The sequence below is a fragment of the Oryx dammah genome, unplaced genomic scaffold (assembly GCF_014754425.2).
Source record: "Oryx dammah isolate SB20612 unplaced genomic scaffold, SCBI_Odam_1.1 HiC_scaffold_8, whole genome shotgun sequence".
NCBI classification, from domain to species: domain Eukaryota; kingdom Metazoa; phylum Chordata; class Mammalia; order Artiodactyla; family Bovidae; genus Oryx; species Oryx dammah.
The window spans coordinates 18,809,558-18,824,703 of NW_024070192.1; the positions used below are offsets into that span (position 1 = coordinate 18,809,558).

General features: G+C 51.1%; 1 protein-coding gene across 1 annotated transcript; it reads left to right on the forward strand.

Annotated features, from left to right (window-relative positions):
* Positions 1-1,336: 1,336 nt before the first annotated feature.
* DUSP3 (dual specificity phosphatase 3) lies at positions 1,337-14,615 on the forward strand. Its single transcript, XM_040245213.1, has 3 exons — positions 1,337-1,540; positions 4,694-4,920; positions 10,911-14,615. The coding sequence occupies exons 1-3, from the start codon at positions 1,416-1,418 to the stop codon at positions 11,114-11,116; spliced, it is 558 nt and encodes a 185-aa protein (XP_040101147.1). The 5' UTR covers positions 1,337-1,415; the 3' UTR covers positions 11,117-14,615.
* The last annotated feature ends 531 nt before the right edge of the window (positions 14,616-15,146 follow it).

Genomic DNA, 15,146 nt, shown 5'->3' on the forward strand with positions numbered 1-15,146 from the left:
GTTGTCATAGTTACCCAGTTATGACATCAGGGACAGGTCCCTGGGGAAGAAAGAGGAGCAGTGGAGCATGCCTGGTTGTCCCTGGGCTTCTCTTTTGAAAGTTAACCTAGGTCCAAGTCAGGATGAGGACTGAGGCTCAGAAGATTTCCCACCTGCCAGGCAGCAGGAAAAAGTTTGTTGTCTGGAAGGGGTAGGAAGGCATGGGGTGGTGGTGGTGGGGGGGTTGTTATACACCTTGGGCTTTAAGTGTAGTCTCCACGGCAATGGTTTCCCCGAAGGTGTGAGACTACAGCTGTTGGAGATATCAATACAAGATCCTTAATGATAATTTGATTCAATGTCTTCATTTTGCAGACGAGGAAACTGAAGTCCAGAGCAACAATCAAACTGCTCTAGAGAAAGTTAGTGGCAGAACTGGGCTCGGGATGTGGGTTTTCTGAATTCCCAGCACCACAGTTGCTCTTTAGAGGGTGGGGAGATCTGCCATTTTCATGCCAGTGGAGGATGGTCCTATACTGGTAGCCGGACCTCAGTAAATGATGAGTTGCTGACATCATGTGGCTTGTAGTGGGCTGGCAGCTGCTCTAGGAGGTGTAGCGCCTAGTGGGTGCGCTACACCTTTGCTGATGGAGGGAGAACCCCTACCTAGTACTCACTATGTAAAGCTGGGCGCTTTCCTGGAATGTTATATTGAATCTTTCAAAAGGCCCTAGGAGTTAGGTGCTTTTATTACTCCCATTTGTTTTTTTCAACAAACAGGCTCAGGGAGGTTAAGTCACTCCCCAGGGCCAGAATACCATGCTTGTTTGCATAGAGCCCAAGCTTTAGGCTGGAAGAAATGTGCCCCGAGTTGGGCTTCTCAGCCTTTAACCTTCCGAGGGATCCCCAGCAGGGCTTGTAAAATGCACATCCTCACTTAGCAGGTCTGAGCTGGGCGGCGGGGTGGGGGCGTGCGGGGGAGATTTTACATTTCTGACCAGCTCCCGGGTGAAGCCAAGAGCTCACAATCGGAACCAGGGTGTCCCTGTAATCCTGAGAAAATTAAGCGACACTTGGGTGTACCCCCGGTCAAGAAAAATTTTTATTGCGCCCTGCATTTAGTCCAGTGGAGTTACTGCACGTCCATGCCTCAGCGGGGGGTGGGAAGAGGACTCTCCGAAACTTCAGGGTGGCAGCATTTCCGCCCCGGATTCAGGCCCAGAGGTCTTTCCCCGCGTCCCCCGGGCGCCAAGCGGCGCACATACTTCCCGGAGCTGAGCGCGCCTGGGCGCCCGCGCTTCGCCGCTTCCCGCGCCTTGCGGGCCCGCCTCCGGGGCGGGACGGGGCGGGTCCCGGCTCCGGAGCCCCCGCCCAGCTGACCTGGCCGCTCTCCCCTCGCTCGAGGCTGCTCGGGCGTGCAGGGCCCTGCCGCCGCCATGTCGGGCCCGTTCGAGCTCTCCGTGCAGGATCTCAACGACCTGCTCTCGGATGGCAGCGGCTGCTACAGCCTCCCGAGCCAGCCCTGCAACGAGGTCACCCCCAGGATCTACGTGGGCAACGCGTGAGTCGCCTCTCTCGGGCCCCGAGACGCCCCTCCAGCCCCTCCCCGGGGCGCCCCGCCCACCCGAGGGCTGGGGTGGGGGCGTCGGCGGGAGCGGGTGGGGAGAGCCGGGGCGGGGTCGCTCCTCCGGAAGCCGGGGCCGGGGCTGGGCGGGGGCTGGAGTCACCGCCCACCCTTCGTGCGTGGGGCGGAGGGGCTGGACCCCGCCCCTTCCCAGCTCTGTCCTTCCCTTCCCTAGGTGGTGGAGACCCGGCGCAGCTCGGGCAGCCGGCGTACGGCCCGAGGCCTCCACCCTCTAGGTGCTCGGCCTTGGGCGGTGTCGGGGCGACCAGGTTCACTTAACAGGTGGCCCTATGTCGCCCGACCGGTCTCCGGCCCGCGCGTCATGTGACAGCTGCCTGGTTCTGCAGTGAGGTCACCGCGGAATGTCTGCCTTCGCTGCCATGGCAACGGGGTGACGTCACAATTCGGGCGTGGAATTTTCCCGGGGAGGCAGGCTTAGATCAGAGAATTGACATATCCCAAACTTGGGGGTTCAGAGATCTGGGCTCGCGTTTCCTCGCTCCTCCCCCTACCTTCCACTTAGGGTTTGATTTATCTAGAATTCTAGAACGACCCAATTTATGATAAAACCCTTGAGGACCCGAGCCATCACTTAGCAAAGGCTGCCGACCTTCTCGCCACCAGGAAATGCATTTATTATTTATCACTTAGGAGTTCTTACCAAATCGATTTTCTCATTTCCTCATAGTCAAACTACTAGTAAGAATTTCTCAGCAGCAGGAGAGAACTAGTGATAGCCATTCTGAGAGGTGTTGAAACCTCAGCCAAAAGTAAAAAATAGATTGCCATGCCTGTGTAGCCTCCGGAGGGCACAGGAGGTTGGATTGGATTTTCATGAGACCCTGAGGCCCTAAGCTCCGTGGGCCCAGAGACCGCCAGTCTAACCCGGTTCTCTCCTTTTTCACAGGAAGAAATGGTGGCCCAGAGCAGGTGAGGGCTTGTGAAGTTAGGGTCAATATCTTGTTCATGTCTGTATCCCAGGTCCTGGACTAGGACCTGATGCTTCCTTTGCCAAGGACTGCCGAAAAAATGGGGGTCATCACGGAACTAGGGGGTCTAGAAGTCAGGTCCCAGCTTCATGGGGGCCAACCTCGTCCATCTATCACTCATTCACCGTATGGAGTATCACTGGTGTCAGGTACTGAACAAGGTTCATTCACAGTGTGTGTGTTAACTGCTCAGTGGCGCCTGACTCAGCGCACCTGTGCACTGTAGGGCGCCAGCCTCCTCTGTCTGTGTAATTTCCCAGGCAAGAATGCTGGAGTCGGTAGCCGTGCCCTTCCCCAGGGGATCTTCCCAACCCAGGGATCAAACCTGGGTCTCCTGCATTGCAGGCAGATTCTTTACCATCTGAGCCACCAGACAAGCCATCATTCACAGTAGTGATGGTAAAGTTGTTAAATGTTGACTTAGTATTTGAGAAGGAAGATGAATGGCAGTGACTCTTCAAAGTTAGTTATTTTAGAGCCTTTTTAATGAGCAACTTTACAGTTGTGCAGTGTCCAGATAGCTAACAAAGGGTACCAGAATCTCATCCAGAGTCCTCAGTAATTGCCGAGTTCTGAGAATAAGCCCCTTTCCATCCACCCAAGCAGCAAGGGGACTTGCACTCTTGGAAACCCTGCTCTCTTGGGCAGTTTGGCTCAGTCAGCTGTCACTACTTCCAAGGTGGAAACCAAAGATGTGGCCATCTGATGGTGGTCAAGGGTGGCACGTGCCAATGGCCACTGTAGAAAACACATCCCTTGCCTTTAAGCAAATCTGACCTTGACACAGGCGTGGGGAGTGCTCCACAGGGAGGATTGACTGAGTACCTATTTCTCCCCTACCCCTTGCTGTCAGGAGTGCTTTAACAAAATCAGGGCCCCTGATCAGGGCTCACGGGGCAGAGTGAAACCTGGAGGAGCCCCGTTTTCTGCCTCGTGAGATTTGTGGTTGATGTGGGCATGAGAAACAGAGTGAGGGGGAAGATAGAGCAGGCCTGTGTTGGGAGAAAAGAGGCCTCCTCCCAGCCCTGCCATGCAGCAGCCCTTGAGAGCATATGCACATCCTTCATCTGTCCTGTCGGGCCAGAGTTGAAGCTCTGTCCTTCCTTCCTCCCAGGGCTGATGTGACAGGCAAACAAGATCACGCAGGAGAAGGCCTTGTGTAAAGTGTAAACTGCTGTTTGAATTGGGACGTTGTTGTGAGATGAAATAAAGCAGCCCTTTGACTATTCAGATCGAATGTTTTGTAACCTCCACTGGCTCCCCAAGTGCTTACTCACCCAGGAAAGCTTCAGAAACGTGGCTAGTGGACTATGGCAGGAAGGATCCCTCTAGGGGATGGAAGGGGGCTGCTGCACTCTATAATCCAAGGAAGAAGGCTGCTGGGCTGTGCTGATTTCATTCTTCACTGATTCACCACATACTCCTTCAGTACCTACTGTGTGTGCCAGGTACCAGAGCACGCGCAGGGCATACGGACATGAAGCAGACACGGTTCCTCCATCAAGGAGCTCACAGTCTGGACATCTAAACAGATAAGCACAATCAAGCATTAGGATAGTGGCCGTGACCACGGTGTCAGGCTCTGTCTATAGAACCACTCATTTAACACAACAACAGCCCCAGGGATAGGTACTGTTATCATCCTCATTTTACAGATAGGGAAACAGGCATAGAAAGGTTAAGTGACTTGTTCAAGCTTAGTAAGTGACAGGGCTGTCTGGAGTCTGGGTCCATTTTTAGCCTCTTGGTGGTATCACCACCACAGAATCGAGAGCACGATGCTGGACGAAGGGGAGATCAGGAAATGCTGCCAAGGGAGGTGAGGTATGAGAGGGTGCACCTTCATGAAGAAGGTGGAGAAGGGCATTCCAGGTAGCGGGAACAGTGTGGGCATGAAAGCACCCAGGCTATTTGCGGCAGGTAATTGGAGCTGGCTGGAGTGAGGGCAGAGGGTCATAAGCTGAGGCTGGAGAAGCCAGCAGGGGCCCAGAGCACGGAAGTTTCCTTTCTGAGCCAAGAGGCTTAGTGTCTTCTCCGTCTTCCTCCCCTGAGGGCTGCCAGGTAGTCAGTTGATCCTCCCCTGCTGCTGTTTCCTGTCCAGGTCTGTGGCTCAAGACATCCCCAAGCTGCAGAAGCTGGGCATCACCCATGTCTTGAATGCGGCTGAGGGCAGGTCCTTCATGCACGTCAACACCAATGCCAACTTCTACAAGGACTCCGGGATCACCTACCTGGGCATCAAGGCCAATGACACACAGGAGTTCAACCTCAGCGCCTACTTTGAAAAGGCGGCAGACTTCATCGACCAGGCTCTGGCTCAGAAGAACGGTAAGGGACCTGCCACCCAGGAAACGGTGGGAGGCAGCTTTTTAAATCAATTTTTATTGGAGTAATGTTGCTTTACTGGGAGGCAGGTTGAACTTGACTTTTTTAGAAAACAAGCACATGACAGGCCTCTTCTTGGAAAACCTGATGTTTTCTGGCTCTTGTGTGAATGGCCGAGAGCTTTGGGTCTCTCTCTGCTCACCTGGCTGCCTGTTAAGTGACCACACGTGACACAAGGTATGGCAGCCTCGGGGCCCTTGTGTTTGCATTGACTTTGGCTGAGGGTTGATTGCCAGCCCTGCTCCCCTATTCAGATAGCTGCAATAGTGAAGATTTATTATTTTCTGTGATAAAAAATCCCGAGGTGACCAGCTCCAGGGCTGGTTGATGCGGTAGCTCTCTGGTGGCTTCAGGACTTTTCTGCCACCCTCAGTGTTGAGGACTCCCCTGATGGTCTCAAGACGGCTGTGGTAGATCTGGTTACCCCCTCCCAAGAGGATAAAGTGCAGTGATAGATGAGGCCACCATCTCTTCCTCGTGTTTCTCTTTGTTGTTGTTGTTGTTCTTTTTTTTTTTTTTTTTTTTTAATATTTACTACCTTATTTGTCTTCGCTGGGTCATAGTTACAGTATGTGGGATCTTCAGTCTTTTCTGTGGGCACGTGAGGTCTTTAGTTGCAACATGTGGGATCTTGTTCCCTGACCAGGGATAGAACCTGGACCCCGTGCTTTGGGAGCACAGAGTCCTAGCCACTGGACCACCAGGGATGCCCCTTCTTTTTTCTTAAGAACAAATAAAACAGCCCCTAGAAACCACCCAGTGGAGTCCCCCTCACCTCACTGATGAGAGCTGGGTCACATGCATTACCTGGCTAGGGGAGGGGGGCAGCCCTGATTGGCTTAGGCTGGGTGTCAGCAAACTTTGGCCCAGTTTTTAAATGCTTCCTGCAGGTCCAAAATATAAGGCAGGACCGAAGCAGAACTGCTAGAATGCTGGCTGTCAGGTGAGGCGTGCCAGAGAGAAATCCTAGAAGGCCAGAGGGCAGACAGCAGCTGAACAGGCTGGGCCGCTTGCCCTTTCTGCTTTTAGCTTGATTCTGTCAGCAACTGCCTTTACCTTCCTGCCGCTTCCTCCAGCCCCGTTCTCCTTCCCCCCGTAAACCTGGCCAGGGGGAGTGACTCCCACTGAGGCATGATCAGCCCTGTCCCCCTGATTCTAGCCTGTCTCTGCTGCCCAGACGCTACTTGTCCCAGCAGCCTCCCCACAGCAATGATTTCCAGTGGACAGAGTTTACTAGCTGCTGGTTATCACACAACTGGGGCCCAGGAGGGAGGTTTGATTGCCTGGGATATCTATAGTCTTTATCATCAGGCTCTCTGTGGTCCTCCCCAGCCTCGTACACATCACATGCCTCCTCTCCAGCTATACTGAGCTCCGCTGTAGACAAGGATGAGGGACTCAGTTAAGGGGATGGATTTTGTTCTTCCTGTATATCCATTGGTCATTCGTTCAGGGAACTTAGAGCTCCCTGACGGTTTCCTCTTTCCATGCAACTGGGAACATACTCTGACTTTGTGTGACCTCCTGCCTTAGCCCATGTGGGTTGGGTCATTTGTCTGGAGGGATCTCTCTGCATCTTCCCGACCCATCTCTGGCAGACCCTGCCTCATGCTTGAGCCCTGGATGTAGTGTCCATTCATCCATGAAGCCCGCCTGCAGTCTGAGTCCACTGTGTCCGTTGTCTGTCTCCCTAGCGCCTGACATAGATCAGGCATGTAGCAGGTACACTGGAGTACTGAACCAGTGACAGGAAATAATTCTATGGGTTCTAATGCCCAGTGGAAATACTTATAAGATTGATTGGTCAGGTGAGCCAACAGAAATACCCTGGCCTCCAACACTGTGTAGGGCTCAAGGGAGCTGGGGGCCCATCACTTTGGGGTGGAGGAATTGGCCAGGGACCCTCAGAGAAGGAAGCAGTCATTTCCAGCTGGGAAGATCAAGGGAGACTTCCTGGAGGAGGTGGTGTATGGGCAGGGCCTGGAAGGATGGACTTTGACCTCTCCTCTTGCTTAGTGGCTCTGAGTTCTGTACACGCTGAGTATGTTCCAGGTTCTAGGTAATGAGGCAGCTGCTCTGCAGAGGGTCCCATTGCCAGGACGGGAGCAGGGAAAGCCCTGCTCTGAATACTTTGGGTCCATTGGCCAGAGAGTGACTGGGCAGGGAAGTGGAGAACTCCCCATTTCTACCCTGAGAGCACTGGGAAAAATAAGGTTATGTTTTGGGGATAGGGTCATGGGAATAGAAGACTGCCTGACTCTGGGTCAGCAGGTTTCCTTCACAGTAATGCCCATGCAGAGGTGTTGGTGGGGAATCATTCACTCAGCTGATCAGCAAATATTTGTTGAACACTTAGTGTATGCTGGGAATTGTAGGGTATCCAGAATCAATACCCTATAGTCCTTGGTCTTAAGGAACTCACCCTCCGGCAGAGGAGGGTTGGTCTGTGTGTGACCAACAGAGACACAGGGCTGGGCTGCTACAGAAGACGACGCACCAGGTGCCAGCAGAACACTCGTAGTGTTGGCTCACATTTATCTATTGAATGTTCATGTCTGCCAGGCACTAGTCTGAGGCTTTTATATATCTCTTCCCTGAATCTTCAGCCATCTTGGGCCATGGGTATATTAGCTCAGATGAGGAAAGTGAGGCACAGTATTCTTAGGTGGGTCATAGGGTGATAACCAGGGTATTGGCCCAGGTTCTCCAGGAAAACAGAACCAATAAAATACATTATTATTTGAGGGGCTTGGCTCATGTGATCATGGGGCTGGCAAATCTGAAATCTGTTGGGCAGGCTGGAAACTGAGGCAGGACTTCTGCAGACAGAATTCTTTCTTCTCCAGGAGACCTCAGTTTTTTGCTCTTAAACTGATTGGATGAGGTCCACCCACCTTATCAAGGGTGATCTCCTTTACTTAAAGTCAACTGATGGGAGGTGTTCATTACATCTACAAAATCTCTTGTAGACTAGTGTTTGACCAAGCAATTGGGTGTCATAGACAAGCCAAGTTGACACATTTAACCATCACAATCAGCAAGTTAAAATTTAAACCCAGATTCCCATGACTTCAAGGATTGGGGTTCTCAGTCCTTATGCTGACAAAGGAAATAGTTGAGCTGGGGTCTTAAGGATGAATAGAAGTTTGCCAGGTTGCCAAGAGGGAGAGGGTGTTCCAGGTAGGAGGAACAACATGAGCGAAGGCACAGAGGTGAGCACAAATAGCCTGGAAAGGTGTCGGGGCCGCGGGCAGTTAGCCTGGTAAGTAACGTTTTGGTGGCTAGCCTACCCGACTAATGGTGACAGGTCACATTTATATTGGAGAAAGCTCCCTCCAGCTGTTGTGTGGGTTGGTGGAGGGTTAGAGTGGAGGGAAAGCTCAGTTTGGAGGTGAAGGGGCAGAGGTGAGAGATGATGAAGACCTGAACTGAGCGCTCTGTGTGAGGAGAGAGTAGGGATAAGGAAGCCAAGGCTTCTTGCTCAAGGGGCCTCCCCACTTTGATAAAAGATTGGGGGAACCTTGTTGATGATTTTCTGGCCTCTCCTGACCATCCCTTCCTTCCTTCATCCAATGCTGGGATACAACAGGGAGCAAAACAGACAGGCATCCCTGCCTTCGAGGAGCTTACATCTTGGGGGAAGATGACAGTAAACAAATGAAAAAGTTGTGTGGCCCCCAGGGGATGGGGGTGACTAAAGCAGGGAGCAAGGGGATGACAGGGTATAGAGAGTGGGATTGTGGCTCTTTAGAAGGTGGGCAGGAAAGACCTGCCTGGGACACTGGAGCAACACCTGGGAAAAGAGGTATTGCAGGCAGGCTCCAGTCCATGGGGTCGCAAAGAATCAGACAGGCCTGAGCAACAAAGACTTTCACTTTTCGCAGGCCAAGGGACTGGCTGGCTGGATTGGGGGGAGGAGGGGAACGAGGAGATGATGTCAGAGGCAGGGGGTAGGGGGCAGATTTAATAGTCTCCCTGGTGGCTCATACCGTAAAGAAGCTGTCTGCAATGTACATTGGGTCTCCTACATTTGATCCCTGGTTCAGGAAGATCCCTTGGAGGAGGGCATGGCAACCCACTCCACTATTCTTGCCTGGAGAATTCCATGGACAGAGGAGCCTGGCAGGCTGCAGTCCTTGGGGTCGCAAAGAGTGGAACACAGCTGAACAACTAACACATACATACATTGTTTTGATTCTCTGTGTTTGTATTTGATATTCATGGTCCTTTTATCTTGAAATGGTTTTGTTGAGGCATTAATTGACATTCCCTAAACTACACATAGTAGAGTTTGGTAAGTTCTGACATATGTATACATCTGTGAAGCCATAACTACACCCAAGATGGTGAGTTTATCCATCACCCCACAGATTTCCTTCACCTCCCTTTGTGACCTCTCCCTTCTGCTCCTCTCTGTCCTCCATTCCCAAGTAACCACTGATCTGCTTTCTATCACTAGACGTTAGTGTACGTTTTGTAGAGTTTCGTGTAAATGGAGTTGCACAGGATGTGTGCTTTTTGGGTCTGGCCTCTTTCACTCAGCATCATTCTTTCGTTTCTTCCGTGCTGTTGCACGTAGCAGGAATGCCTTTTTAATGCTGAGTAGTGTTCTGTTGGATGGACATTCCATAATTTGTTTATCCATTTACCTGTTGATGGACATTTGGGTGGTTTTCATATTTTGCTTTTGCTTGAAATAGAAAATTCACGTAGGTTAGTACCCGTATCGCAGTGTGTAGATCAGTGCACTGCACACACCCGTGTTTTTGCTGTTCGGTTGCTAAGTTGTGTCTGACTCTTTGCGACCCCATGGACAGCATGCCAGACTTCCCTGTCCTTCACTATCAGCCCCCAGATCAAGAAACTAAACCTGACCAGCACCCCAGAACCCCGACATGTTCCTCCCAGTGTCGCATCTCCCACCTCCACACCACTATCCAAACTTGTAACCGCATAGCTCAGTTTTGCTGGCCCCCCCCTTTTTTTTTTCAGTTTTGTCTTGGCCACACCTCGCAGCATATGGGATCTAGTCCCCTAACCAGGGATTGAACCCGTGCCCCGTGTAGTAGAAGCCCCGTGTCCTAACCACTGGACCACCAGGGGATTCCCCTGACTCTTCTACTCTGTGGGATCATACACATCCTGTTTGTGTGTTTCATCCAATTTGTATCTGGGAAGTTGTAGACTGTTCCGACTTAGTATTCATCTACTCTTCTGTTGACCAGCCTCTGGGAGTTTCCAGTATGGGGCTATTGTGACTAGTGCTGCCTATGACGTCCTGGTGGGATTCTTGTAGCAGACGTGTGTTTGCAGTCCTATCTGGCGTGAGTCTAGGATGGAATTGCCAGGCCCTGGGGGATGCACATGGTCAGCTTGAGTAGATCCCATCACATGGTTTCCTGAAGCCATGATCCCCTCCCCAACCACGGTAGCTCAACTGGTAAAGAATCCACCTGCAATGCAGGAGACCCTGGTTCAATTCCTGGGTCGAGAAGATCTGTTGGAGAAGGGATAGGCTACCCACTGCAGTATTCTTGGTCCTCCCTGGTGGCTTAGCTGGTAAAGAATCTGCCTGCAATGTGGGAGACCTGGGTTTCATCCCTGGGTTGGGAAGCTCCCCTGGAGAAGGGAATGGCTACCCACTCCAGTATTCTGGCCTGGAGAATTCCATGAACTGAAGAGTCCATGGGGTCACAAGAGTTGGACATGACTGAGCGCCTGTCACTCTCTTTTTCACTTTCCCCAGCCGCAGATCGAAGTCCTAGCTGTGCTCCACATCCCTGACAGCGCTTTATCTTTGCCATCTGAGCCATTCTGGTGGGCCCAGGATGGCCTGGTAGTGTGACTTGCATGTACGTGTCCTGGGAAGAGTTTTGACTAGAGTCGAGGTGTGGCGGGCCAGCCCCAGCTCATCACGTCCCCGTCTCTCACAGGCCGAGTGCTGGTCCACTGCCGCGAGGGCTACAGCCGCTCCCCAACCCTCGTCATCGCGTACCTCATGATGCGTCAGAAGATGGATGTCAGGTCCGCCCTGAGCATCGTCAGGCAGAACCGTGAGATCGGCCCCAACGACGGCTTCCTGGCCCAGCTCTGCCAGCTCAATGACAGACTCGTCAGGGAGGGGAAACTGAAACTCTAGGGCGCCCCCACTGCCTCTTCTCTAGAGGTCAGACGGGGGTGGGGGTCCCTGGTTGTGATGCCACAGGCTGCCATGTTTAGGAAACACAGTGTACCTTGCTCCCAGCATCACCAGGCACTTGCCCACACGTCTGTCCCAACACGGCCCTGGGCCGCTTTTCCCCTGGGGGGCACATAAAGAAGCTTGCTGAGAAGGGCGTCCTGCTCCCTGGCGTGTCCTGCGCCTGCAGTTTATGACGTCCTCGCCCTGAGGTGGGGGCCCAGAGGGGGAAGGCCGGTGACAGGCGTGCTTCTCCTGGACGACCCAGGGCAAGAGGTCTGTGGAAGTGCAAGGCCTGAGATGCTCACAGGGGCCCCTCCTGACCTCCCCTGCCCCCTACTCCGAGCCCCCACCCCTGGGCCCTTTCCTGAGTGGGGCTCTGTAAAGGAACTATGCAAATGTGGGCCCCCTCCCCCCACTGTGTCTGTCTTCCCCCGAATCCTCACAGCCGTCCACGCTCTGCTCACAGAGACACGTCATGAGGTCTGAAGCTGGCTGGGGTCAGTTGTCCGTGGGTGGAAATGCTCATCAAGTAGCTGCATTTTGACGATTTCCTTAGAATTAAAGATATCGAAACAAAGAGGCCCTTGTGTGGGCAGACACATCCCCCTCCGTGAAGGACTCTCCTAGATCAATAGTTGGAAAAATGTGACTCCTTAGAAGGCTTGAGTTCAGAATCCGCCTTTTAGGGATACTCGGCTCTCAGTCCCTTGGTCCGTTAGAAGAGTAGTTCCTTAGGCAGGGTTTTATTTTTCTTTTTTAGAAAACAGGGTGTTGAAGTCCAGCCTATTTAAAAACCCCACCATTTGGAGAATTACAAGGGTTTTGTCCTAAATTATAGTGCTGGCGAGCCCAAGCCACTCGTGCTCACTGCTTTTTGTCTCAGTTGCTATTCCAAGAACAGGAGGAGGAAATTGGCCAATTATAGCACGTGTGTTGTGTGTGTGTGTGAGAGCAACATAGCCAGTGGCTGGACAAACAGGGGGTTGAACGGGCCCAGGCTCACACCCTGCCCACTCACAGGTAGTTCTTACAGGTTTCTGCTGCCAGAAAAGGTCCTGGAGCCTTGGGAGCAAAAATGACTCAGCCAGGCAGAAAGGAAACATGACGGAACGTCCAAATGGCACCTTTATTGATGGTAGAGCAAAGAAACGAAAAGAAACAGCCTTTGTAAGGACTTTGTAGGATGATGTTGGAAGCCATGAACACTCACACTCACACGTGTATACACATTTGTCAGAATAGAGGAGTTTTGTTTTGAACACAGTCTTGTTAGCACTTGGGTTAATTGTCATCAGGGCAAGTGATGCGGTGCCGTTGTCTTCAGGTTTCCTAATGGCAGAGAGGTGGTCCTCAGCTCTGCCCCCTGGCCCTTAGCACATAGATGTTTGATAAAAGTTTGTGGAATTAAACTTTTTTTTTTCTTTTCTTGAGTACCAAATATATGCAAGGCATTGCTCTGGTGGGTCTATCAAGCTCCCAGAAGCCTGACTTGGTGGTAGGATCCCTTGCAAGGATTTGCAAAGGAGTCTTACCTGAAATGAAATATCAGGGACTTTTGTTGAATATTTAAAATTCAGTTTTAAGTTTTAGTTCAGGCAGTGGTTCTGACCATGTGGAGGTGGGAAATGTGCCTTTTCGAGAATTGACCAGAAGCTTCCAGCTAGGTGGAGGAGAGGCAGGTGTGCCTTGGGGCTTAACACCCAGGGGTAATGATCTCTAACTTGACAGAAGCAGCACCGCCCAGCCTGGATGTCCCCTTTGCTCTGTGACTGCAGCAGCCCCGAACAGACTAGAATCTGTCTTCTTTTTCAGATACCAGGCTGCCCCCATAGACCTACCCAAGTGAAATGGCCTTTTCCCCCACTGTGTCCCTCACAGAGGCCAGATAACTCTTCCACTTCATGTAACTTGATCCTCACAATAACCTTATTAACTTGTTGTGGGGCTCCTTCATGTATTGGTACCTTTAAGAAAAGGAACTGGGGTTCAGAATGATTAGGGGTGGGGTGCTCAGGGCTTCCCAGCTCAAAGGCAGAGCTGAGGTGAAACTTCAGGTTGACTGCTCTCCGAAGCTGAATTCTTCCTCTCGTACTACTCTCCTCAAGAAATGAGCCCTCGGGAAGGTCTGGGTGCACTGCGCGTGCTGTTGACCCAGCCCCCGTGCACGAGGCCAGTTAGTTTTGTAGCCAGAGGACAACAGTTCAAGCTGGGGGAGCGGGGAAGGCGGGGGGGGGGGGCTGCTGCAGGAAAAATAAGAAGTGTGGGTCCCCAACTGGGTTAGGACGTGTGGCTCTTCTCGGAATCACGTAGCATCCCTAAGTCAGAGCTTTCTGCTCCACTTCTGGAAGAGGCTCAGGAGCTGGGGCTGGGGTCCCTCTCCCACGCCCAGGCGGTGGTCCTCACACAGGACAGCCTCAGCTACTTAGGTCTGCTGACAGGACCTCTTGAAGACCTCTTTGTGTGGGGACATGTTGGAGAAAAGGCCATGGGGAGAATTACTGCTGTCACTTTGGGGCTACTCTTCTGCTGATAACTTGGTATTTCTTCATAGTCTTTAGTCCCAGAAACCCTGTATTTCCTTCACGAGATGTGGCTCCTACTTCTTTGAGTAAAAACAAAATCAACTTCTGTTGTGTAAGAGCCAACACATGCTCATCTGGACAGCTTCCCCCTCTGCCACCGGGAAGTGATGGAATAGGAACTCAGGGTGCCTCTCTCCCCTCCTCTGACCTGGTCTCTTTGACTGGGAGACCCCCATCTAGACCAAATGAGAGCACCAAATGGTTTTCTTCTCAGTTCTGAAGCAGTACATCTTACACAGGCTGGTCTGTTTCCCTGCCACTCCAAGTTAGCTGGAGAGCAGAAATCACCATCTTTCAAGCAAGGGGACTAAGCTTGAAGACCTCTAAGGTCCCTTTTGGCTCTGACACCATCGCGTTGTTACAAGAATCCCCATTGACTTGGACCGCCACCTGGAAATTATAGGGTGTGTAACAATATGATGACCAGCAGGTGGCGCTGTGTTCCACTCATGGTGATGGATGCTTGGGAAAATGTTGGTGCCTTTTGCGTCACAATGCTAAGATGCTAATGTTTTAATCGAAATAAGCACTGATCTTAAAATATGAAGATGTTAGCTTTTCTCGCGGGAAATTTTCTGTCATAAAACCGGCATCAAGAATCACTGAAGAGCTGACAGTGATGGTCCTTCCGAGTCAAGATTTTATCCTGATTGGAAAGAGAGGCCATCTCCGGTTGAGAGGATTGGTTGGAAGCTTAACTTACCTGCTGTCAGCTTTTAGGGTAATTTGATTATGAAAGCATCAATTTTCTGGACAGAAAAGGGAAAGGTATTAAACTGGTTTTTAAAAAAATAAGTGTAATGTCTGTCATATCACAAATCAGTGTTAAAACACTAAAACTGTAACCACAATAAATGTCTTATATTATGAAGAAATGGTATTTTTTGTCCTTCTTATCATAGTTGATTTTCTTTTATACTTTTATGCTTAGCTTTTATGTTTGTTTTTTCTAATGATCATTTAAAAATTCACCTTCCTGATCTAGTTATAGGTTCTGTGATGATTATATTCATGTACTAAATATTTATTGAACATCTCTCCAGTACCAGAAAATTCCTGGCTTAGGAATAATCTTTTTATTTAATTTTTAAGAATTCCAGCTTTATTACTGTGTAACTGATTGGAATATTCTTGATTGGAGTGGCCCACCACCGCCAATGAGGCAGGTAAGATTTATGTTCCTAAGAAAGGGGATAGGGGTGAGTCTCAGGGTCGCCTCACATGAAGATGACTGTGTGGCATTTTAGGAGTTGAGTGATCCTACAAATGGGCAGTCCCTAAACATCGCCTGCCCCTAGATGTTTTATAAATTCCTCCATTAGCACTAACTATTTTATAAGAAGCATTGCTTTTTCTCCCCCTCTGAATAAAAAACTGAGAGAAAACTGGGTGACTTTCCTCCAGAC

Coding starts and splice junctions, on each gene's coding strand:
- DUSP3 (XM_040245213.1), top strand. CDS start 1,416: ATGTCGGGCCCGTTCGAGCTCTCCGTGCAGGATCTCAACGACCTGCTC. Junction 1,541..4,693: donor AGGATCTACGTGGGCAACGC/GTGAGTCGCCTC, acceptor TTTCCTGTCCAG/GTCTGTGGCTCAAGACATCC. Junction 4,921..10,910: donor GGCTCTGGCTCAGAAGAACG/GTAAGGGACCTG, acceptor CGTCTCTCACAG/GCCGAGTGCTGGTCCACTGC.